Here is a 27,905-nt window from a genome sequence, read left to right on the forward strand (position 1 = left end):
TGGATAATGTTCTGCTGGGAAACCTATGGTACTTTAAGAAGGTGTGAGGACAGGGTGGAGCGTAGGTGGGTTAAAAATGGGATTATAGGATCTTTGTTTATTGGTTTGACACATATTTACCAACTTTAAAGTGTTCCCAGAAGAAAGATGCAGCTGATCAATGTGGGGGTGAGATAGGGTTCTTCTCATCATTAGGAGCCCAGAGGAAGCCCACGCAATAATTTAGAGAAAATTTAAAGAAACTACGCAGATAGTGCTTTGGTCATGAACTAAGCTCGTGATCACAGGACTGTGAGACAGCAATGCTAACCACTATGCCAGCAAAGCTATCCCCTATAATATAACGATAATATATTTAGGTGACACCAAATATTTATAGAAATGACCTGTAACAAGCAAACCCCCCTCCCACTCACACACACAGACACACACACACACTCCCTCCACACGCACACTCCCTCAATACACATACACACACACACTCCCTCAATACACATACACACACACACTCCCTCAATACACATACACACACACTCCCTCAACACACACACTCCCTCAATACACATACACACACACACTCCCTCAATACGCACACTCCCTCAATACACATACACACACACTCCCTCAATACACATACACACACACACTCCCTCAATACGCACACTCCCTCAATACACATACACACACACACTCCCTCAATACACATACACACACACACTCCCTCAATACACATACACACACACACTCCCTCAATACACATACACACGCACACTCCCTCAATACACATACACACACTCCCTCAATACACATATACACACACTCCCTCAACATGCACACACTCCCTCAATACACATACACACACACACTCCCTCAATACACATACACACACACACTCCCTCAACACGCACACTCCCTCAATACACATACACACACACTCCCTCAATACACATATACACACACACTCCCTCAATACACATACACACACACACTCCCTCAATACACATACACACACACACTCCCTCAATACACATACACACTCCCTCAATACACATACACACACACTCCCTCAATACACATACACACACACTCCCTCAATACACATACACACACACTCCCTCAATACACATACACACACACACTCCCTCAATACACATACACACACTCCCTCAATACACATATACACACACTCCCTCAACATGCACACACTCCCTCAATACACATACACACACACACACACTCCCTCAATACACATACACACACACACTCCCTCAACACGCACACTCCCTCAATACACATACACACACTCCCTCAATACACATACACGCACACTCCCTCAATACACATATACACACACACTCCCTCAATACACATACACACACACTCCCTCAATACACATACACACGCACACTCCCTCAATACACATATACACACACTCCCTCAATACACATACACACACACTCCCTCAATACACATACACACACACACTCCCTCAACACGCACACACTCCCTCAATACACGTACACACACACACACTCCCTCAATACACATACACACACACACTCCCTCAACACGCACACTCCCTCAATACACATACACACACTCCCTCAATACACATACACGCACACTCCCTCAATACACATATACACACACACTCCCTCAATACACATACACACACACTCCCTCAATACACATACACACGCACACTCCCTCAATACACATACACACACACACTCCCTCAATACATATACACACACACACTCCCTCAATACACATACACACGCACACTCCCTCAATACACATACACACACTCCCTCAATACACATATACACACACTCCCTCAACACGCACACACTCCCTCAATACACATACACACACACTCGCTCAATACACATACACACACACACTCCCTCAACACGCACACTCCCTCAATACACATACACACACACTCCTTCAATACACATACACGCACACTCCCTCAATACACATATACACACACACTCCCTCAATACACATACACACATACTCCCTCAATACACATACACACACACTCCCTCAATACACATACACACGCACACTCCCTCAATACACATACACACACACTCCCTCAATACACATACACACATACACTCCCTCAATACACATACACACACTCCCTCAATACACATACACACTCCCTCAATACACATACACACACACTCCCTCAATACACATACACACACACTCCCTCAATACACATACATACACACACTCCCTCAATACACACACACACACACTCCCTCAATACACATACACACACTACCTCAATACACATATACACACACTCCCTCAATACACATACACACACACACTCCCTCAATACACATACACACGCACACTCCCTCAATACACACACACAAACTTCCTCAATACACATACACGCACACTCCCTCAATACACATATACACACACTCCCTCAATACACATACACACACACTCCCTCAATACACATACACACACACACTCCCTCAATACACATACACGCACACTCCCTCAATACACATACACGCACACTCCCTCAATACACATATACACACACTCCCTCAATACACATACACACACACTCCCTCAATACACATACACACACACACTCCCTCAATACACATACGCACGCACACTCCCTCAATACACATACACACACACTCCCTCAATACACATACACACGCACACTCCCTCAATACACATACACACACTCCCTCAATACACATACACACACACTCCCTCAATACACATACACACACACACTCCCTCAACACGCACACACTCCCTCAATACACATACACACACACACTCCCTCAATACACATACACACACACTCCCTCAATACACATACACGCACACTCCCTCAATACACATATACACACACACTCCCTCAATACACATACACACACACTCCCTCAATACACATACACACACACTCCCTCAATACACATACACACACACACTCCCTCAATACACATACACACACACACTCCCTCAATACACATACACATACACACTCCCTCAATACACATACACACACACTCCCTCAATACACATACACACACACTCCCTCAATACACATACACACACACACTCCCTCAATACACATACACACACACACTCCCTCAATACACATACACACACTACCTCAATACACATATACACACACTCCCTCAACACGCACACACTCCCTCAATACACATACACACACACTCCCTCAATGCACATACACACACACACTCCCTCAACACGCACACTCCCTCAATACACATACACACACACTCCCTCAATACACATACACGCACACTCCCTCAATACACATATACACACACTCCCTCAATACACATACACACACACACTCCCTCAACACGCACACTCCCTCAATACACATACACACACACTCCCTCAGTACACATACACGCACACTCCCTCAATACACATATATACACACTCCCTCAATACACATACACACACACTCCCTCAATACACATACACACACACTCCCTCAATACACATACACATGCACACTCCCTCAATACACATACACACGCACACTCCCTCAATACACATACACACACACTCCCTCAATACACATACACACACACTTCCTTAATACACATACACACACACACTCCCTCAATACACATACACACGCACACTCCCTCAATACACATACACACACTCCCTCAATACACATACACGCACACTCCCTCAATACACATATACACACACTCCCTCAATACACATACACACACACACTCCCTCAACACGCACACTCCCTCAATACACATACACACACACTCCCTCAATACACATACACGCACACTCCCTCAATACACATATACACACACTCCCTCAATACACATACACACACACTCCCTCAATACACATACACACACACACTCCCTCAATACACATACACACGCACACTCCCTCAATACACATACACACACACTCCCTCAATACACATACACACGCACACTCCCTCAATACACATACACACACTCCCTCAATACACATACACACACACTCCCTCAATACACATACACACACACTCCCTCAACACGCACACACTCCCTCAATACACATACACACACACTCCCTCAATACACATACACACACACACTCCCTCAACATGCACACTCCCTCAATACACATACACACACACTCCCTCAATACACATACACGCACACTCCCTCAATACACATATACACACACACTCCCTCAATACACATACACACACACTCCCTCAAAACACATACACACACACTCCCTCAATACACATACACACACACACACTCCCTCAATACACATACACACACACACTCCCTCAATACACATACACACGCACACTCCCTCAATACACATATACACACACTCCCTCAACACGCACACACTCCCTTAATACACATACACACACACTCCCTCAATACACATACACACACACACTCCCTCAACACGCACACTCCCTCAATACACATACACACACACTCCCTCAATACACATACACGCACACTCCCTCAATACACATATACACACACACTCCCTCAATACACATACACGCACACTCCCTCAATACACATACACACATACACTCCCTCAATACACATACACATGCACACTCCCTCAATACACATACACACACTCCCTCAATACACATACACACGTACACTCCTTCAATACACATACACACACTCCCTCAATACACATACACACACTCCCTCAATACACATACACACGCACACTCCCTCAATATACATACACACATACTCCCTCAAGACACATACACACACACACTCCCTCAACACGCACACACTCCCTCAATACACATACACACACACTCCCTCAATACACATACACACACACACTCCCTCAACACGCACACTCCCTCAATACACATACACACACACTCCCTCAATACACATACACGCACACTCCCTCAATACACATATACACACACACTCCCTCAATACACATATACACACACTCCCTCAATACACATACACGCACACTCCCTCAACACGCACACTCCCTCAATACACATACACACACTCCCTCAACACGCACACTCCCTCAATACACATACACACACACACTCCCTCAACACGCACACTCCCTCAATACACATACACACACACACACTCCCTCAATACACATACAGTACACAGTACACAGCAATAATTGTCCACTCAACCAATCTCACTACCAAAGTTCAGTTGCAAAATAATTGTTCTTTTTCCTCCTACAATCACTGAGAGTTTATTTTCCCCTATAATCACTGAGTTAGGCTTCTTTTCATACTTACAGTAGCAAGTTAGAATACATATTTAATCAAATAAAGCCATTTAACTATCTGCATAGAAATCAAGAGGCGCCATTCTTCTTATAGGTCTCTTGCAGACACTTGTATAGTGAGTTAAAGATTGTTTTGTCCACAGCAATCAGGGAGGATTATCCTAGTATAGGATGTGTAAGATGACAGACAAGGTGCACAACCAATCATGGCTGAGGGTTACTCCTCTCCTCCTCCCGGATGGTCTTCATGGCTCCCCTTCTGTTCCTTCCCATCTGCTTCTCTCTTCTCTGGTTTCCCTTTCTTCCCCTCTTGTTTCTCCCTTTCACCTCTGCTCCTCCTATTCCCCCCTGTCCATGTACTATTGGCATGCACCTCTTTCATGCTTCAGCACAGGAGGGACTGGTGCTGGCCACCCAGGATGCAGACACCAGCTAGATGGCAGATAGAGAAGTCTGTCTCCTACAGCAATCCCCTGCAAAGCAGTCTGTAGAGCAAATGTCACACGTGCCTTTCCCAGTCTCCCATTGTCATATACGTTCCTTGTTACATATATACGGAGGCAATTACATATCTTACTACACACAGACTCACAGGCACGCTAATTTCATAAGGTGCACCTGTTCAATGGTTTATGTATTACATCACAGTACACTCCATATATAATATAAAATACTGTCCAAATATGTTATATATTACGGGAGTTACATCGCTACACTCCAAGAGCCTGATTCTGAGTCACAAGGTAATGCGACCACTTTAGTGGTATTACAGTAGTGGCGCCTGTGACTTTATGCTACAGCTTATAAAAGCCCTTCCCCTGGTGTACAAGTGTGCGTCTATATGTGCAAGGCCTGAGGCGCCCACTTTCAGCATCTTTGGATGCTGTAATACCACTTGGTTGCATCTTTAGACACTAACATTGGACGCACCATCAAAACTTGCACCTGCCCTAGGCTACTGTAGATGCAGATTCTCCATCAGTGTATGGCCTCCAATGTAAGCTATTAAAGATTTGTAGGGGTGATTTAGGTAACATGGTAGCAGCTGTGATAGCACTATTATGGTAATACAGCATGGCATTACTGTTCTGATCTGCATCCATGGACGCAGCATCGGATCAGCAGTGTGATCCTCTGCTGGCATTAGTGACTATGTGGTCACTCAAGCCAGTTGCTCAAAAGAGACCAGGAAATCTCCACAAGCCAAAGGAGATTTTGGCCTCTACCCCCCCCCCCCCCAACGTCGGCGACACACTGCCCTCCCCACCCAGAAACAGCAGCAGACTGGCAATCAACGACAGCCTGCTGCCGCTCTGCGTGCGGACACGCAAGACCCATACTGCACATGCAAAGTATGGGACTTGTGCAAACGCAGAATGGCACAATCGTAAAAGTTCGCTAACCATCGGGTTAGCGCAGTTCTCTGAATTAGCCCCACATCTCTGAATTAGCAACCACTTCAGCGACATGCCCTTCACACTTCAATAGGCGTTGGGAATGATATTCCCGCGGCTGTATAGCTGTACCATTGCCAGAAGGCTGACTGCACCTGGTAAGTACCCTAACCATCCCCATCCCCCCCTACCTAACCCTAACCCTCCCTTGGTGTTGCCTTACCCTAACCTCTCTGGGGGTGCCTAACCTCCCACCGGTGGTGCCTAACACTAACCTCCCCTTCCCGCTCCCTAAACCAAACCCTCCTGGGGGGTGCCTATCCCTAATCTCCTCCCGGAAGTGCCTAACCCAAACCCCCCCTCCCCGCAGCCTAACCCTCCAAGGGGGTGCCTAACCATAATCTCCCACCAGGGGTGCCTAAACCTAATTTCCCCATCCCCGCAGCCTAACCCTAACCCTCCTATGGGAGTACCTAACTATAAGCTCCTCCAAGGGGGTGCCTAAACCTAACTCCCCCATCCCTGGGCTAACACTAAAGGTAAGCCGTATACTTACCTTCGGGATGCCGATGGTCGGGATCTTTGTCCTGTTCGGAATATCGGAAACCGGCATCCCATCCGCCGGCATCCTGACTACATCCCCTCCAATAGCACGCCCATAAGATAGCCCATCTCAGATTCAGGTCCCAAATATATTACAGGCGTTACATCACTACATTCAAAAAATAAGTGATGACATCACTACTCACCAAATGTAAAGATATATTATACAGGATATTTACCTGTAATTATGTTATTTCCTAATGAAGGGTTGACATTAGACCTGATCATAAATATCTAATGACAGCAGAAGATAGCATTTATACTGATATTTCTATGCAGGAATACAGACATGCAGTATATTCATATCACATATATCATATGTTCCTGCCTGCACCCAGCACCAACACAGCAGCAGCAGCCAGTCATAGTGCTGCCTATTAAGCCTGAGCGCTGCCTATTACAGCACCAGGCACTGCAACGCGTAGCCGTGATTTAAGAGTGAGAGATGGTGTCTTTACTTTTGCTACATTCAACAGTAACCTGTGACCCTCAGAATGGGCTCATATATAAAACAGCTTATTATTGCTGGTTTCTGAATGCTCTGATGTTCTAATCATATTGTTTGAGTTTCTAACTTCCAATTAACTCAGACCTTGCTCTAGTGGGTTCATTTCCAGCTGGGCAGCACATAAAAAAATAATCTACTTTTATCATATTAATATTTGATGTCTCTTCAAGTCTGCATTGGCTGCCGGAAAAAAAAAAGGTTTTGTGCAGCATAACTCAGGCTTTTTATTCCAGAAAGTATCTACCAGTGGACATTCATTTAAGTCACTCAGAGAATAAAGATTGACAGGAACTATTCAGTACAGAAGAAAAAAAATGTTAGCTTGTCACTGGCGGAGCAGAATGTATGGTGTCTTGGTATCTGTTATTCTGGTGAATTTCATTTATTTTATCATTGTGCTCTCTTTTATAGATTGAAAGAGTTGTCCACTTCGCACAAGGCACTTTTTTTCGTTTTACCTTTTTACCCCCTATCCCCATCCTCATGGCAAATGGAAGGAGGGATTCAAATCAGCAGAGGGTGCTATTCTATAGTACACCTGCTTTATTAAATCTGCAATGCCTTTCCGCCACTTATCAGGTACATACCAGTAATAATATTGCCGCTATGTACAGTACCTAGAAGTGCGACTAAAACCATAAAGGACAGCTCTCCTGGCACGCCGCCAGGTTGTTGGGAGGGATCCGATTGGATCCCTCTCAGAGGGAAATACGAAAAGCCTACAGGCTTCTATTGGGTAATGCCATCTAAAGATGGCGTTACCCACCTGGTCCAAGCTCCAGAAAGTATCACACTCCGGAGCTTGGTACATATGAAAATGCAGTCAACACTCAGAAAATTGAGGTATTCGGAGTTTTGACTGCATTTCAGGCTTCAGTACATCCCGCTGTTTAGTACACGATACATTTCGAGCCCTGGTATTTTATAGGACATATCCAACTGAGTTGGGGGCATGAGTAAGCCCCTCTGTCAAAATCAGGCCTATCCCTGTAGTTTCTGCTCTGTGAAAATTAGGCCTATCCCTGAAGTTTCTACTTCAGGAGGGGCATGGCCTCATCTTGCACCCCCTTGGCAGGCCCGGGTACCTGACCAGCAGTTGGTGCCCCAGGGCTTCACTCTATTTGTTACATAAAGAAGTGCAACCTCTCTCAGAAAGAGATTTATCCGCAGTAGTTATCAATGGCCTCCAGTCAAAGCCAGGTGAGCCATACATAGCCTAGGCTACTGCCTAGGGCCAAGCGGCAAATGAGGGGCCCAGATTACCCAAACTTGACTTTATGTTGTGGTTTATAACAAACGGAGGTGGAATTGGGCTATACGTCGCCTAGGGCCCATGTGAAGTTAATCTGGCTCTGACGGCAGTGGTCAAGAAAGACTTCGCTCCCTCTCTGATACGTGGTAGAAGTTTGAATCTACTCAACACGCTATGTTGTGTTACAGATGACTGAACAGGAACTCCAAATAGGAATTACTGTGGATGAGATTCTTCTTCATAGCTTTTTAGGGTTGCATTATTTTGAAGAAAACAAAACATACCATTCAAAGTGATTGGGTGCTCCATAGGCATAATCTAGTAATAATTACCTAGTGTTAATTATGTATCATTTAAATGTCTAGTCAAAGAAAAGCGATAGTAATTGTGTTATAAAACAAGTTGTAGATTTCAAGAAAATAGGAAAGTTTCTATTTAATGAAGGGGGTTACACACAAATTGAGGTGGGCATTGCATTGACATTACTTTTTATCCTTTAGATAGAAGTGTAATGGGAAGGAAAAATCTCTGAATAGTTGGATATTTACATTGAATTCTTAGGACTGAAGAAAACTGCATACTGGGAAGACATAGGGCACAAAAGCTGACACACTAGGGAGCATATTCAGAGGCAAACGCTAACTCAATCCAGTCACAATTGACCAATTGATTTAGATCAGGTCCTGCGTCGCCAGAAGGCAAGGTAGCTGCAGACATCAGTTGAGTGACAGTGGGGAGGGTGAAGCGTTTCAGAAAAAGGGGGCGTGTCGGGCCTGTTTTGAATCCATGCCGAATCAGCTACTGCGTCTTCGGACACAGATTCACGGGCTTTGGCAGCTTAGTAGCGGTGGACATTCTCAGCAACAGTGGCGTAACTAGGGTATTTGGAGCCCTGGGCAAATTTGAAAAGGGAGCCCCAGCCCCCCAACATCCTGATATGTGCGCGCGCGGAAAACAAATGGGCGTAGTCACTTAAAAATGGGGCATGTCAACATGACACACCCCTTTATTTTCACGCTGAACATTCCTATCCATATGCACCTTAACCCCAGTAGTACCCTTATACAGTACCCCCAGTATGCAGTTGTGGTCCCTCTTATGCAGGCCCATAGTAGTGCCCCTTATACAGTATCCCCAGTAGTGGTCCCCCTTATACAGCCCCCAATTAGTTCCCCTTACTCAGTGCCCCCAGTAGTGTTCCCCCTTATGCAGTGCCCCCAGTAGCAGTCCCTACAATGCAGTGCACCCAGTAGTGGTATCCCCTTATGCAGTGCCCTTTATATAGTGCCCCCAGTAGTAGTCCCCCCCTATGCAGTGCCCTTTATATAGTGCCCCCAGCAGTAGTCCCCCCCATGCAGGTTTCCCAGTAGTGGTCCCCTTATGCAGGCACCCAGTAGTGATCCCCCCTATCTAAGGCTCCCTGTAGTGGTCCCCGCACTGCCCCTAGCAGTAAGCCCCTTATATAGTGCCCCCAGCAGTAGTCCCCCCCTCCCATGCAGTGCCCCCAGTAGAGGTCCCCTTGATGCAGGCTCCCAGTAGTGACCCCCCCTATCCAGTGGTCCCCCCAGTGCAGTGCCCCTAGTAGTAGGCCCCTTTTATAATGCCCCCAGTAGTAGTTCCCCCCCAAGTAGTGGTCCCCAGTTGAGGTTCCCCCTCCCGATTAAGTGCCCCCTGTAATAGCCCCCCCCCAGTAGAGGTCCTCCTAATAATAGTGCCCCCAGTAATAGCCCCCCCCAGTAGAGGTCCTCCTAATAATGGTGCCCCCAGTAGTAGCCACCCCCCCCGTTGTTCCCCCACCCCAGTAGTGGTCCCCCCAGTGGTAGCCACCCCCGTTGTGCCCCCAGTAGTGCTGACAGGTTTTTAAAATATATATAAAAAAACATACTTACCCGAATCCACGCTGCTGCTGCTGCTCTTCCAGTCCGCGCCGCCGCCGCCCGCCAGTCCTCCCGGGCTGGCGTGCTCAGCATAATGGGACAGACGTCATGACGTCTGTCCCATTACCCACTGCAGGAGCCGGACGGAAGTCCGACTCTTGCAGTGGGTGATGCAGCAGTCAATGAGAGTCTGACTCTCATTGGCTGCTGTTTAACACACGCATCGCCGCCAGCGCTGGCGGCAATGCGTGTGTTATGCACAGCCTGAGCCTGCCTCCTGGCGCTATTGGGCAAGCGCTCAGGGGGAGGGAATGGGCTCAGGTGTGCAGCACAGGACCGGTGCTGGAAGCCTAGCGCCGGTCCTGTGTAAATGTGTAGCGCTGACCGCACTCATTGTGGTCGGCGCTACACTGGTGGCTAACTAGGGTGTGCCGGACCGTGGCCGGCGGCGCCCCCCCACTCCGCCGGTCCCACGGCGCCCAGGGCAAGCACCCTGCCCGACCCCCCTTAGTTACGCCACTGCTCAGCAACATTAAGGTTGCTCAGATGTCCGATGTCCGATGTTTGCAGTGATGGTGATCTGATGCTGCGTCTCCGAATGCATGCAGCAGATGTGAGGCGCCGGAGGTGGGCGTCTCATTACTAACGACGGTGACTCTAGCATTTGCATTCTCAGATCCGCTGCTACTGAAGACGTAGCACCGACACCACTTGCACCCGCCTCTGTATCAGGCCCTAGAAGCGCTAAGTTGCCTTTCTACGCCTCTTTCCATAGCAAAAGACAGACATTTTTAAGAGACAATAATATTGGAAATCAGTACAATTTTATAGTTGTTTTAAGAATGTCTTTGTGATTCTTCTCATTAATAAGAATTGTATAAGAAGCATAGCAGTGACTATCATTCATACCCAGCTTCTGCATGCAAGCGTGCAACCGGGCCTCCAGGATCATCACTCGCTGCTGCAGTTCCTCATAGTCATAAGCCCCCATCTCCTCCTGTATCAGAAGCAGCACGTTGGAGAGGTTCCTCACTTCCTCCTTTAATTGGACAATCATCTTGGTGTCTGATTTGTATTGGTCAAGAACTGGGATTAGGGGTAACAGCTGCTTCATTTTATCTTTCAGTTCCTGGGAAGAAAACAGAAGCAGCACATTAGTCCACAGTGGAACACCAATGCCCGAAGGTGAGTAACGTTTAATAAGCTACTTATAACATTTTTAAACACCACAAGGGTTATGTAGCACCCAGGAATAATAATCCATTTTACTCTATTAAAGTTCCTAGAAATTATTATTATTATTATTACTACCAGTTATTTATATAGCGCACACATATTCCGCAGCGCTTTACAGGGAATAGAAATTTATCGGAATGTAAAAATATTTGACAAGTGTGATTATTGAAAATGCTTTTTCTCCTAGACATCGTTAGCTTTTTGCCAGTAAACCTATTGAAGGACACCACAAAGGAACTTTATAAACCCTAATAACTAAACAGTACAATGCTTGCAGAAATATACAATGTAAAGGTCACGTACGATGTCAGATATCTAAAGCTGACCACATACTTCAATATTGCAACCAACACAGGGCATTTGGCCAAATATGGCAGTATGTAGCTGCAAACGACCCCTATGCTTAATAATGATCCTATTGATATAATCATTATTGATCATGGTAGAACATCTTGTTGGATGAAGCTGACCACAATTGGACCTAGTATTGCGGAAATCTTCCAGCTTGGCTAAAAGAATAGAGTTATAGCAGCAGGGAGCAATTCACCGGAATCAACAGGATTAGATTGTATGTTGCTCTAAACCCCAAATAAAACTTTTGTAAAAAGTGTGACCTATATAGGCTAATTTTCTTTAACAAAGAACAACTGGGTTGGTCCACAACTCATCCAGAAGTTGCTCCTTACAGGCGGCCATTTTTCTGTGGACCTCCATTACAGTTCCATAGTGATAGACTTGTTTTTAGTAGCAGAACCCTATTTATCTATCACTCTTTTTAAATGTAGACAGAGCAAAACATTTCCATTATCACTGTTATCTATTTATTGTTTGTTATATAGACAGCACCAAAACACGGCAGTTGCCTATTGGGAAAGGATGAGAGGGAAGCATTGATGTTAGTAGATGTATATCAGGGACAGATGAATCTTGGTGTCAGATCTCCATAGCGACTGGAAAATATGTCCTGGTGACCAGAAAATTCCATTTGTTCTGTGTGTTCCACCTTGTCTATCTCCAGTGCACTGGTCAGAAAGCACCAGAAGCTGCCTTGTATAGATGTCACACTCACACAGCTGGACACTATTACAGTACAGCAGCCACAGCTATCCCCAGCAGAGTCTCTGATGATATCACAGCTGGACACTATTACAGTACAGCAGCCTCAGGTATCCCCAGCAGAATCTCTAATGATATCACATCTGGACACTATTACAGTACAGCAGCCACAGCTATCCCCTGCAGAATCTCTAATGATATCACATCTGGACACTATTACAGTACAGCAGCCACAGCTATCCCCAGCAGAATCTCTAATGATATCACATCTGGACACTATTACAGTACAGCAGCCACAGCTATCCCCATCAGAATCTCTAATGATATCACATCTGGACACTATTACAGTACAGCAGCCTCAGGTATCCCCAGCAGAATCTCTAATGATATCACATCTGGACACTATTACAGTACAGCAGCCACAGCTATCCCCTGCAGATGCTCTGATGATATCACAGCTGGACACTATTACAGCACAGCAGCCACAGCTATCCCCATCAGAATCTCTGATGATATCACAGCTGGATACTATTACAGTACAGCAGCCACAGCTATCCCCATCAGAATCTCTAATGATATCACATCTGGACACTATTACAGTACAGCAGCCACAGCTATCCCCATCAGAATCTCCAATAATATCACATCTGGACACTATTACAGTACAGCAGCCACAGCCAACCCCATCAGAATCTCTGATGATATCACAGCTGGATACTATTACAGTACAGCAGCCACAGCTATCCCCTGCAGATTCTCTGATGATATCACAGCTGGATACTATTACAGTACAGCAGCCACAGCTATCCCCTGCAGATTCTCTGATGATATCACAGCAGGGCACTATTACAGTACAGCAGCCACAGCTATCCCCATCAGAATCTCTAATGATATCACATCTGGACACTATTACAGTACAGCAGCCACAGCTATCCCCATCAGAATCTCCAATGATATCACATCTGGACACTATTACAGTACAGCAGCCACAGCTATCCCCATCAGAATCTCTGATGATATCACAGCTGGATACTATTACAGTACAGCAGCCACAGCTATCCCCTGCAGATTCTCAGATGATATCACAGCTGGATACTATTACAGTACAGCAGCCACAGCTATCCCCAGCAGATGTTCTGATGATATCACAGCTGGACACTATTACAGCACAGCAGCCACAGCTATCCCCTGCAGATTCTCTGATGATATCACAGCTGGATACTATTACAGTACAGCAGCCACGGGATGCAATTGGGAAGCCGGCTGACATTATACCGACAGCCGGCTTCCCGACTATCATATCCCGGCGAGGGTGAAATGCTCGGCGTCTAGATGTAGACGCCGCTCATTTCACCGACGCCGGGAGACTGGCGCCCGGCATCCCGATCAAAGGGATGCCGGGCGCCGCAAGCGGACAGCCGCGGGGGGGGAGGGTTAGGTTTAGGGCTCCCGGGGGGGACTTAGGGTTAGGCACCCCCCCGGGAGAGTTAGGGTTAGGCTAGGGGGAGGGAGGGTTAGGGTTAGGCACCCCCGGGGGCATTTAGGGCCCCCCCCGGGTGACTTAGGTTTAAGCAGCGGGGAAGGGGGGGTTAGGCACTTGGGGGGGAGGTTAGGGTTAGGCACCCCTAAGGAGGGTTAGGGGGTTAGATTAGGTTAGTAAGTACTTACCTTAGCGACGATCGGAATTTCCAGCGCTGTCATAGCGATTCCATACACCCCGCCCGACTGTATTATATTTGGGTCTGTTAGGGTTCCCTTCACTTCTCATTATGGCACATGTGCTTGTATATGCAAATTTAGAACAAGTATTATTATAGTGTATTAATTAGTTTTAGTAATACTTTAATACTGACAATAACATAATGGGCCTGATTCAGAGTTGTACGCAGTGGCGGATCCAGGGGGGGGCGATTGGAGCGATCGCCTCCCCTAGCGTCCTTGCCTGTCTGCTCTGGCTTTGGGACTCGGGAGACTGAAAACTCCCCAAGACACTCACAACTGCGGCAATGCTGCTCTTGTGTCCTGGCACAATGCACAGCACTCCTAATGCCAGAGGAGCAGCGGTATTACAGCGGCCCCTCCTTCCGCCTTGTATCAGTACCTCGGGTGCTGCTAGTAGCGCTCCCGCGAGTACTCAGGAACCCCCCCCTGAGAAACCACTTTTTTTTTTTTTTTACCCACATTGCGATTCGCGGGTCTATGGAGAGGGGCGGAGCCTAATTATGCAAACTGCTTGGCCCCGCCCCCATCAACAAACTGCTGCAGGCAGCATGTCAGGATGCCAATGTAAGTGAAAGCGTGCATGTGTGTTTGTTCTAGGGCTGTCTTAACAGCATTGTGGGCCCTGGGCAAAGCAATGCACTGGGGCCCCTACCCACCCATTCATGGGAAAAAAATGTTAATGGTCAATAAAATTAAACCTGAGTACTGACTCCTGAGAGGAAGCTGAGACCAGACCCCGTGATGACGACGGACGGATCCTCAACTCGTAACTATGCATAAAGAGTGGAGAAATGACATCATGTGACCTAGCAGGGCTGCATCTACTGTATAAACCTATAGATAAGGTAGTCCTATCAAAGTGGCAGCCGATAAATGGATTTATGATAGTAGTGTTTTAAATGACATAATTAATTACCACTTTTTTTTCACCCTTTAAACTACATTATTTAACTCTTTAACAGTGCATTCACTGGGTTGATTAACTCATGATGATGCACAAAAAGGGATGGGAACAGAAATCTAGTCCTCATGTAGCACCTTTCCCATCCAGAAAAAAACAAGGGTTAGGTCAAGTAGATGAACTCACTGTTAAGGAGTTAAATAATGTAGTGTAAAAGGTGAAAAAAAAGGTGGTAATTAATTATATCATTTAAAACACTACTATCATAATTCCATTTATAGGCTGCCCCTTTGATAGGGCTACCTTATCTATAGGTTTAGGTCATCAGCTTAATATAAGCACTGACCTGCTCCAGACAGGGGCCTCCAGTCACCTCACCACCAGTCCGGTGACGTCACCACCAGTCCGACCAGCACCAGAAAGACGGAGTCGGACTATGCGGCAATCGAGGGCAGCGGCGGGACAAGGAGGCGGAGCCAGCAGCAGCTGGGCTGGGCGGAGCTGCTGCGTCTTGCATCATACGTGACGTGACGTCTACATGTGGACTGGTGAGTCAACCGCAGGCAGGGGGCGGGGGCGGGTGCTGGTGATGGACGGACCGGGTGGTGGGTTTAGGGGGGGGTGTTAGTATTGCGGATGGTATCTTGAAACAAAATGCACAGTGCTAAAATAAACAAAAAAAACATTTACTGACAGGTCAGGACTGCAGGGGGCTTGAGGGCCCCTTGAATCTTCGGTCCCTTGGGCAACTGCCCATCAAGCCCAATGAAAGAGACGGCCCTGGTTTGTTCCTATCTAATATAAGTGTATGCTATATATTTATATGTGTGTGTATGTATATGTATGTATGTGTGTTTGTTCCCATCTAATATAAGTGTATGCTATATATTTATATGTATGTATATATATATATATATATATATATATATATGTATGTGTGTGTATGTGCATGTGTGTTTGTTCCTATCTAAGTGTATGCTATATATTTATGTGTGTGTATGTATATACATGTATGTGTGTATGTGCATGTGTGTTTGTTCCTATCTATTATAAGTGTATGCTTTATATATATATATATATATATATATATATATATATGTGTGTGTGTATGTATATATACAGTCAGGTCCATAAATATTGGGACATTGACAGAATTTTCATATTTTGGCCTCTATTCACCACCACAATGGCTTTGAAATGAAACAAACAAGATGTGCTTTAACTGCAGACTTTCAGATTTAATTTGAGGGTAATTACATTAAAATCAGGTGAACGGTGTAGGAATTACAACGGTTTCAATTAGAGATGAGCGGTTCGGATTCTGTGGAATCCGAACCGCTCCGAACATTGGGGATCCGAGTCCACCCGAACCCTGTTCGGGTGTTCACCGCCTGACTCGGATCCCCGTTCGGGGCCGAACGGCGGCCGCCTGATGTCGGATTCTCACTAGAGAATCCGACATCAGGTCTCCTCGCGTGTAGGGCAGAGCGCAGTGATAGCGCTCTGCCCTACACAGACACAGACACACAGCCGCCAGCGGCAGCTGTGTGTTTGTTACAGCAGCCAATGAGAGTCACACAGACTCTCATTGGCTGCTGCACGGAGGGAGCCGGCTGGAGCTCACACATGAGCTCCGTCTTCCGGCTCCCTCCTCAGCGTGTGACAGAGCGGACGGCGCTGGAGCGGTGGATACAGGTAAGTTTTATTTTTTTTATTATTTTACTTGTCAAAGGTCCGGGGGCGCTACTGGGGGGGGGGGGGGTCTGCACTACTGGGGGGGTCTGCTACTGGGGGGGGCTATACTACTGGGGGGGCCATACTACAGAGGGGCCTGCTACTGGGGGGGCTATACTACTGGGGGGGGTCTGCACTACTGGGGGGGGTCTGCTACTGGGGGAGGCAATACTACTGGGGGGGCCATACTACAGAGGGGCCTGCTACTGGGGGGGGCTATACTACTGGGGGGGGGGTCTGCTACTGGGGGGGCCATACTACTGGGGGGGATCTGCACTATTGGGGGGCCATACTACAGAGGGGCCTGCTACTGGGGGGGGCTATACTACTGGGGGGGTCTGCACTACTGGGGGGGGTCTGCTACTGGGCAGGGCTATACTACTGGGGGGGCCATACTACAGAGGGGCCTGCTACTGGGGGGGGCTATACTACTGGGGGGGGTCTGCTACTGGGGGGGCCATACTACTGAGGGGCCTGCTACTGGGGGGGGGCCATACTACTGGGGGGGCCTACTACAGGGGGGGCCATACTACAGGGGGGGGCCCATACTACAGGGGGGGCTACTACTGGAGCAGCCTACTACTGGGGGGGCCTGCTACTGGGGCAGCCTACTACTGGGGGAGCCATACTACTGGGGGGCATACTACTGGGTGGCATGCTAATGGGGGGCATACTACTGGGGGGGCCTGCTAATGGGGGACATACTACTGGGGGGGCCTGCTAATGGGGGGCATACTACTGGGGAGCATTCAACTGGGGGCACTGTATAGTGGACGGTACTACTAAGGGGACTGCATAGGGGGCACCACTGCTGGGGGATATTGTGTAAGGGACACCGCTACTGTGGGCATTGTGTAAAAGGGTCACTACTGTGGGCATTGTGTAAAAGGGGCACTACTGTGTGTCGTAACATAAATAAGAGACACTACTTTATGGTGTAATGTGAATCAGGCCCTATGTGCGGTGTAATGCTAATAAGATTGTGCACTGTGACTCCTAGGGCCGTAGCCCACTTTGTAAACAAGTACTGTGACTCTGCTGGCCGTACCCCACTGGGTGGGTGCACTACTTTTCATTTCTGCCACTGCTGTGTGGCAATGTGTCATAGATGTGCTTTATACTGTGGTGTCTGTGTCGTTGTGCCGCTGCTTTGTCGCTTAGTAACCAGTCAGCTCACTGCAACCTTTGGCCAATAATGTTGAAAACAATATTATAAGCTGTGATATGGTCTAAATTGACTGGAAATTAATGTTATTGAGGTTAATAATACTCTAGGAAGAAAAAAAAGACCAATTTATGTGATTTTAGCTTTTTTTGTCAATTTTTGTAAAAAAATCCAAATCCAAATCCAAATCCAAAGCCAGTCACCGCAGTTTGGCAAATCCAAATCCAAATCCAAAGCCGGACGACGAATTAGAACCAAATCCAAATCCAAATCCGGCAAAAATGGTCCGGCGCACATCCCTAGTTTCAATATGTGCCTCCCACTTTTTAAGGGGCCAAAAGTAATGGGACTATCAACTCAAAAGCTATTTCATGGACAGGTGTGGGCTATTCCCTCATTATTTCATTATCAATTAAGCAGGTAAAAGGTCTGGAGTTGATTCTAGGTGTGACATTTGCATTTGGAATCAGTTGCTGTCAACTCTCAATATGAGATCCAAAGAGCTGTCACTATCAGTGAAGCAAGCCATCATTAGGCTGAAAAATCAAAACAAACCCATCAGAGAGATAGCAAAAACATTAGGTGTGGCCAAATCAACTGTTTGGAACATTCTTAAAAAGAAAGAACACACCGGAGAGCTCAGCAACACCAAAAGACCCGGAAGACCACGGAAAACAACTGTGGTGGATGACAGAAGAATTATTTCCCTGGTGATGAAAAACCCCTTCACAACAGTTGGCCAAATCAAGAACACTCTCCAGGAAGTAGGTGTATATGTGTCAAAGTCAACAATCAAGAGAAGACTTCACAAGAGTGAATATAGAGGGTTCACCACAAGATGCAAACCATTGGTGAGCCACAAAAACAGGAAGACAAGATTAGAGTTTGCCAAACAACATCTAAAAAAGCCATTACAGTTCTGGAACAACATCCTATTGACAGATGAGACAAAGATCAACTTGTACCAGAGTGATGGGAAGAGAAGAGAAGGAAAGGAACTGCTCATGATCCAAAACATACCACCTCATCAGTGAAGCATGGTGGTGGTAGTGTCATGGCGTGGGCATGTATGGCTGCCAATGGAACTGGTTCCCTTGTATTTATTGATGATGTGACTGCTGACAAAAGCAGCAGAATGAATTCTGAAGTGTTTTGGGCAATATTATATGCTCATATTCAGTCAAATGCTTCAGAACTCATTGGACGGCGCTTCACAGTGCAGATGGACAATGACCCGAAGCATACTGCAAAAGCAACCAAAGAGTTTTTAAGGCTAAAAAGTGGAATGTTATGCAATGGCCAAGTCAATCCCCTGACCTGAATCCGATTGAGCATGCATTTCACTTGATGAAGACAAAACTGAAGGGAAAATGCCCCAAGGACAAGCAGGAACTGAAGACATTTGCAGTAGAGGCCTGGCAGAGCATCACCAGGGATGAAACCCAGCGTCTGGTCATGTCTATGCGTTCCAGACTTCAGGCTGTAATTGCCTGCAAAGGATTTGCAACAAAGTATTAAAAAGTGAAAGTTAGATTTAGGATTGTTTAGATTGTCCCATTACTTTTGGCCCCTTAAAAAGTGGGAGGCACATATAGAAACCGTTGTAATTCCTACACCGTTCACCTGATTTGGATGTAATTACCCTCAAATTAAATCTGAAAGTCTGTAGTTAAAGCACATCTTGTTTGTTTCATTTCAAAGCCATTGTGGTGGTGAATAGAGGCCAAAATATGAAAATTCTGTCAATGTCCTAATATTTATGGACCTGACTGTATGTATGTGTATGTATGTGCATGTGTGTTTGTTCCTATCTAATATAAGTGTTTGCTATATATTTATGTGTCTATGTATATATATGTATGTGTGTGTATGTGCATGTGTATTTGTTCCTATCTAATATAAGTGTATGCTATATATTTATTAGGGGTGAGCGGGTTCGGATTTCTGAAATCCGAACCCCCCCGAGCCCCCCCGATCCGAGTCCGATCCGAATCAGGCTCGACTTTTCCCGCCTGACTCGGATCTGAAATCGAGGCAAAACGTCATCATCCCGCCTTCCGAGTCTCGCGGGTTTTGGATCCTATATAAGGTACCCACGTCGGCGCCATTTTCTCACTCGGCTGTGGACAGTGAAGAGGGAGGGTGGGAGTTAGGGCTGTGTAGTGTAGTGTAGTGTAGTGCTGCTGTTGTCCACTACTTCAAAGTCCATAGGGGCTGGCTGTGTTGTGCTGTGCTGCTGTTGTTAATAGGGGCTGTGTCCACTACTTCAAAGTCCATAGGGGCTGGCTGGACTGTGTTGTGCAGTCAGTTCTCCATAGGGGCTGTGTCCACTCCAAAGTCCTGTGCAGTGTCCCAGTCCTAAAGGAGTGCTGCAGTGTTGTCCAGGGGGTGCTCTGTCCATCAGGGGTGCTTCCCCCAAGTGCTAAAAAAATAATATATTTTCTGTGTTTGTGAATTGTGTGCGCAGTAGCCGCACGTGCATCAACAAAGTAGTGCCAAGCGTGCGCCTGTGTCATAAGTAAAGGGCCGGCTGGCTTGACCGTTAAGGGTGCTGTAACCCCCGAAAGTACACTCCAGTCCAAACCAAAAAAAAAATTATTTTCTGTGTTTGTGAATTGTGTGCGCAGTAGCCGCACGTGCATCAACAAAGTAGTGCCAAGCGTGCGCCTGTGTCATAAGTAAAGGGCCGGCTGGCTTGACCGTTAAGGGTGCTGTAACCCCCGAAAGTACACTCCAGTCCAAACCAAAAAAAAAATTATTTTCTGTGTTTGTGAATTGTGTGCGCAGTAGCCGCACGTGCATCAACAAAGTAGTGCCAAGCGTGCGCCTGTGTCATAAGTAAAGGGCCGGCTGGCTTGACCGTTAAGGGTGCTGTAACCCCCGAAAGTACACTCCAGTCCAAACCAAGAAAAAAATTATTTTCTGTGTTTGTGAATTGTGTGCGCAGTAGCCGCACGTGCATCAACAAAGTAGTGCCAAGCGTGCGCCTGTGTCATAAGTAAAGGGCCGGCTGGCTTGACCGTTAAGGGTGCTGTAACCCCCGAAAGTACACTCCAGTCCAAACCAAAAAAAAAATTATTTTCTGTGTTTGTGAATTGTGTGCGCAGTAGCCGCACGTGCATCAACAAAGTAGTGCCAAGCGTGCGCCTGTGTCATAAGTAAAGGGCCGGCTGGCTTGACCGTTAAGGGTGCTGTAACCCCCGAAAGTACATTCCAGTCCAAACCAAAAAAAAAATTATTTTCTGTGTTTGTGAATTGTGTGCGCAGTAGCCGCACGTGCATCAACAAAGTAGTGCCAAGCGTGCGCCTGTGTCATAAGTAAAGGGCCGGCTGGCTTGACCGTTAAGGGTGCTGTAACCCCCGAAAGTACACTCCAGTCCAAACCAAAAAAAAAATTATTTTCTGTGTTTGTGAATTGTGTGCGCAGTAGCCGCACGTGCATCAACAAAGTAGTGCCAAGCGTGCGCCTGTGTCATAAGTAAAGGGCCGGCTGGCTTGACCGTTAAGGGTGCTGTAACCCCCGAAAGTACACTCCAGTCCAAACCAAGAAAAAAATAATTTTCTGTGTTTGTGAATTGTGTGCGCAGTAGCCGCACGTGCATCAACAAAGTAGTGCCAAGCGTGCGCCTGTGTCATAAGTAAAGGGCCGGCTGGCTTGACCGTTAAGGGTGCTGTAACCCCCGAAAGTACACTCCAGTCCAAACCAAAAAAAAAATTATTTTCTGTGTTTGTGAATTGTGTGCGCAGTAGCCGCACGTGCATCAACAAAGTAGTGCCAAGCGTGCGCCTGTGTCATAAGTAAAGGGCCGGCTGGCTTGACCGTTAAGGGTGCTGTAACCCCCGAAAGTACACTCCAGTCCAAACCAAAAAAAAAATTATTTTCTGTGTTTGTGAATTGTGTGCGCAGTAGCCGCACGTGCATCAACAAAGTAGTGCCAAGCGTGCGCCTCTGTCATAAGTAAAGGGCCGGCTGGCTTGACCGTTAAGGGTGCTGTAACCCCCGAAAGTACACTCCAGTCCAAACCAAAAAAAAAATTATTTTCTGTGTTTGTGAATTGTGTGCGCAGTAGCCGCACGTGCATCAACAAAGTAGTGCCAAGCGTGCGCCTGTGTCATAAGTAAAGGGCCGGCTGGCTTGACCGTTAAGGGTGCTGTAACCCCCGAAAGTACACTCCAGTCCAAACCAAAAAAAAAATTATTTTCTGTGTTTGTGAATTGTGTGCACTGTGGCTGCACGTGCATCAACAAAGGAGCAGCGCCAAGCGTGCGCCTGTGTCCCATAAGTAAAGAGCCGGCTGGCTCATTTCTTAAAGGGTGGTGTAACCCACAAAGTGCACTACTCTCCAGCAAAAATAAAATAATATTTTCTGTGTTTGTGTGCGCTTTAGCCGCACGTATATATATCAATATAACATAAATGGAGGACTAAACTTTCTCCGATAAAAATAAAATAGGGAAAGATCAAGAACCACTTCCTCCTAGTGCTGTTGCTGCTGCTGGGAGTTGTTCATCATCCCAGAGAGGAAGTAGGAACATCACTACTTTTACTAAACAATTGACCCTCCAACAGTCCCTAGCGATGAGGATGAAGTACGACAGCAGTCATCCTGAAGCAAAACGTATAACTGAGGCCTTGACTGCTATGTTGGTGTTAGACGTGCGTCCGGTATCCGACATTAGTGCAGTGGGATTTAGACAATTGATGGAGGTAGTGTGTCCTCGGTTCCAAATCCCGTCTAGATTCCACCTGCATCCTCAAAGCAGCAGCGACAAGCGTGCGTCTGTCTGTTAAAGGGTGGTGACACCCTCAAAGTGTGCTACACAAACAATTAAAATATTGTTCTTTTTTTTTCTGTCTTTGTGAATTGTGTGGGCTGTAGCCGCACCTGCATCCTTAAAGCAGCAGCGACAAGCGTGCGTCTGTCTGTTAAAGGGTGGTGACACCCTCAAAGTGTGCTACACAAACAATTAAAATATTGTTCTTTTTTTTTCTGTCTTTGTGAATTGTGTGGGCTGTAGCCGCACCTGCATCCTTAAAGTAGCAGCGACAAGCGTGTGTCTGTCTGTTAAAGGGTGGTGACACCCTCAAAGTGTGCTACACAAACAATTAAAATATTGTTCTTTTTTTTTGGTCTTTGTGAAATGTGTGGGCTGTAGCCGCACCTGCATCCTTAAAGCAGCAGCGACAAGCGTGCGTCTGTCTGTTAAAGGGTGGTGACACCCTCAAAGTGTGCTACACAAACAATTAAAATATTGTTCTTTTTTTTTCTGTCTTTGTGAATTGTGTGGGCTGTAGCCGCACCTGCATCCTTAAAGCAGCAGCGACAAGCGTGCGTCTGTCTGTTAAAGGGTGGTGACACCCTCAAAGTGTGCTACACAAACAATTAAAATATTGTTCTTTTTTTTTTGGTCTTTGTGAAATGTGTGGGCTGTAGCCGCACCTGCATCCTTAAAGCAGCAGCGACAAGCGTGCGTCTGTCTGTTAAAGGGTGGTGACACCCTCAAAGTGTTCTACACAAACAATTAAAATATTGTTCTTTTTTTTTCGGTCTTTGTGAAATGTGTGGGCTGTAGCCGCACCTGCATCCTTAAAGCAGCAGCGACAAGCGTGCGTCTGTCTGTTAAAGGGTGGTGTAACTCTCAAAGTGCTCCAAAAAATAAAAAACTATTTTTTTAATGTGTTTGTGACTTGTGTGCGATGTAGCCGCACCTGCATCCTTAAAGCAGCAGCGACAAGCGTGCGTCTGTCTGTTAAAGGGTGGTGACACCCTCAAAGTGTGCTACACAAACAATAAAAATATTCTTCTTTTTTCTGTCTATGTGAATTGTGTGGGCTGTAGCCGCACCTGCATCCTTAAAGCAGCAGCGACAAGCGTGCGTCTGTCTGTTAAAGGGTGGTGACACCCTCAAAGTGTTCTACACAAACAATTAAAATATTGTTCTTTTTTTTTCGGTCTTTGTGAAATGTGTGGGCTGTAGCCGCACCTGCATCCTTAAAGCAGCAGCGACAAGCGTGCGTCTGTCTGTTAAAGGGTGGTGTAACTCTCAAAGTGTTCCAAAAAATAAAAAACTATTTTTTTAATGTGTTTGTGACTTGTGTGCGATGTAGCCACACTTGCATCCTCAAAGCAGCAGCGACAAGCGTGCGTCTGTCTGTTAAAGGGTGGTGACACCCTCAAAGTGTGCTACACAAACAATTAAAATATTGTTCTTTTTTTTCTGTCTATGTGAATTGTGTGGGCTGTAGCCGCACCTGCATCCTTAAAGCAGCAGCGACAAGCGTGCGTCTGTCTGTTAAAGGGTGGTGACACCTCAAAGTGTTCTACACAAACAATTAAAATATTGTTCTTTTTTTTTTGGTCTTTGTGAAATGTGTGGGCTGTAGCCGCACCTGCATCCTTAAAGCAGCAGCGACAAGCGTGCGTCTGTCTGTTAAAGGGTGGTGACACCTCAAAGTGTTCTACACAAACAATTAAAATATTCTTCTTCTTTTTCCTGTCTTTGTGAATTGTGTGGGCTGTAGCCGCACTTGCATCCTCAAAGCAGCAGCGACAAGCGTGCGTCTGTCTGTTAAAGGGTGGTGTAACCCTCAAAGTGTGCTCCACAAACAATAAAAATATTCTTTTTTTTTTCTGTCTTTGTGAATTGTGTGGGCTGTAGCCGCACTTGAATCCTCAAAGCAGCAGCGACAAGCGTGCGTCTGTCTGTTAAAGGATTACATCGGTGACAGCATCCAAGTAGGCATGTCAGACAGTCCGTACCTGTACTGGCAGGAAAAAGAAGCAATTTGGAGGTCCCTGTACAAACTGGCTCTATTTTACCTGAGTTGCCCCCCCTCCAGTGTGTACTCCGAAAGAGTGTTTAGTGCAGCCGGGAACCTTGTCAGCGAAAGGCGTAGGAGGTTGCTTCCACAAAATGTGGAGAAGATGATGTTCATAAAATGAATTATCAACTCTTCCAGGGAGACCAGCCTCCAGAACGTACAGAGGGACCTGTGGTTCCAGCAGGGACGAATTAATACTCTGTGAGGATGAGGATGTACACACTGAAGAGGGTGAGGAATCGGTGGATGAGGAGGATGAGGATGACATCTTGCCTCCGTAGAGCCAGTTTGTGCAGGGACAGATAAATTGCCAGCTTGTTTTGTGGGGGCCCAAACGAACCAATCATTTCAGCCACAGTTGTGTGGCAGACCCTGGCGCTGAAATGATTGGTTTGCATGTCCTGTTTATACAACATAAGGGTGGGTGGGAGGGCCCAAGGACAATTCCATCTTGCACCTCTTTTTTTTCTTTGCATTATGTACAGTTTGGGGCCTAGTTTTTCAATGCCATCCTGTCTGCCACTGCAGTTTCACGCCTAGATGGGTCACGTGTTTGTGCCGCCCACTTGTGTCGCTTAGCATAGTCATCCAGCTACCTCGGTGCAACCTTTTGGACATAAAAACACTATTGTGAGGTGTGAGGTATTCAGAATAGACTGGAAATGAGTGGAAATTAAGGTTATTGAGGTTAATAATAGCATAGGAGCAGAAAAACCTACAAATTCTGTGATTTTAGCTGTTTTTATGCTTTTTTTCAAAAAAATACAGATCCAAAACACAAAACCCAGAACCCAAAACACGCAAGGGTGGTTTTGGCAAAACCAATCCAGATCCAAAACACGAAGAAAGATCCAGATCCAAAACCAAAACACAAAACACGAAAAGTGGCCGGTGCACACCCCTAATATTTATATGTGTGTATGTATATATATATATATATATATATATATATACATATATATATATATATATATATGTATGTGTTTGTTCCTATCTAATATAAGTGTATGCTATATATTTATATGTGTGTATGTATATATATGTATGTCTGTGTATGTGCATGTGTGTTTGTTCATATCTAATGTGTGTGTGTGCTATATAATATTTATGTGTGTATGTGCATGTGTGTTTGTTCCTATGTAATATATGTGTGTGCTATATAATATTTATGTGTGTGTGCATGTGCGTTTGTTCCTATGTAATATATGTGTGTGCTATATAATATTTATGTGTGTGTGCATGTGTGTTTGTTCCTATGTAATGTATTTATGCTATATAATATTTATGTGTGTGTATGTGCATGTGTGTTTGTTCCTATGTAATATATGTGTGTGCTATATAATATTTGTATATGTGTGTATGTGCATGGGTGTTTGTTCCTATGTAATGTATGTGTGCTATATAATATTTGTGTGCATGTGTATGTGTGTTTGTTCCTATGTAATATGTGTGCGCTATATAATATTTATATGTGTGTGTATGTGCATGTGTGTTTGTTCCTATGTAATATATGTGTGTGCTATATAATATTTATATTAGGGGTGTGCACCGGCCACTTTTCGTGTTTTGGCTCTATTTATTAACATTATTTTTACTAAAATAAAGTGAAAAAGGGTGTTTTCACACCCTTTTCACATTATTTTAGTTTCACCTGTAGTTATTACAGGGCAATTGGAGTAGAATTAGTAAAATTCTACTCCAACCCCCAGTATCACTTATTTTTAGTAAGGCAGATCGCATTTCCCATAATTGTAATGGGAAATGTGATCCGACCACAGTTACTAAAAATAAATTGTAAAAAAATACCGGGGGAAGCCCTGTGATAATAACGCCAACTGGAGGTGGCGTTATCCAGGGTCTCCCCCGGTTACCGGGCTCCCACTCTGCTCTAACGGGGAGAGCAGAGGCGGGAGCCGGTACCAGTAATCAGCTATGTGGTCTAAGCAGACCGCAAGCTGAATGCTGTAAAAAAAAGAAAAAAAAAATTAAAATTTTTTTTTTTACTTACCTGAATCCAGGGACCAGTGATCGGGCCTCCAGTGATGGCTCCTCTCCGGTCAGCTGGTCTACCATAGTACACTGGGGCCCAGTCATCAGGTGATCGGGCCCCAGTGCAGTATGGGAGATCACCTGATTGGGAAGCCCGGAGAAGATCACCAGAGGCCAGGAGGATGCAGGTAAGTGTAATGAAGGGAGGGGGGGTCGCAGGGGGGGGAGGGGGGGAGGGGGGGGTCGCGGGGGTCCGCGATCGTGGGGGGCGGGGCTTAGTGTCGGTGGGGGGGTAGTAGCGGTGGACGGTCAGAGCATGCGCGGGCTCTTAG

General features: G+C 46.0%; 1 protein-coding gene across 2 annotated transcripts in view; it reads right to left on the bottom strand.

Annotated features, from left to right (window-relative positions):
* OLFM2 (olfactomedin 2) overlaps nucleotides 1-27,905 on the bottom strand; it is a 365,566-nt gene that overhangs the window by 40,209 nt on the left and 297,452 nt on the right. For both annotated transcript variants that reach the window (XM_088452501.1, XM_088452502.1), the window contains exon 4: nucleotides 11,857-12,076. In XM_088452501.1, the coding sequence (XP_088308627.1) occupies nucleotides 11,857-12,076 (220 nt within the window). The remainder of the gene's footprint in view (nucleotides 1-11,856; nucleotides 12,077-27,905) is intronic.

The sequence above is a fragment of the Taudactylus pleione genome, unplaced genomic scaffold (assembly GCF_031769625.1).
Source record: "Taudactylus pleione unplaced genomic scaffold, aTauple2 ptg000551l, whole genome shotgun sequence".
NCBI classification, from domain to species: Eukaryota; Metazoa; Chordata; class Amphibia; order Anura; family Myobatrachidae; genus Taudactylus; species Taudactylus pleione.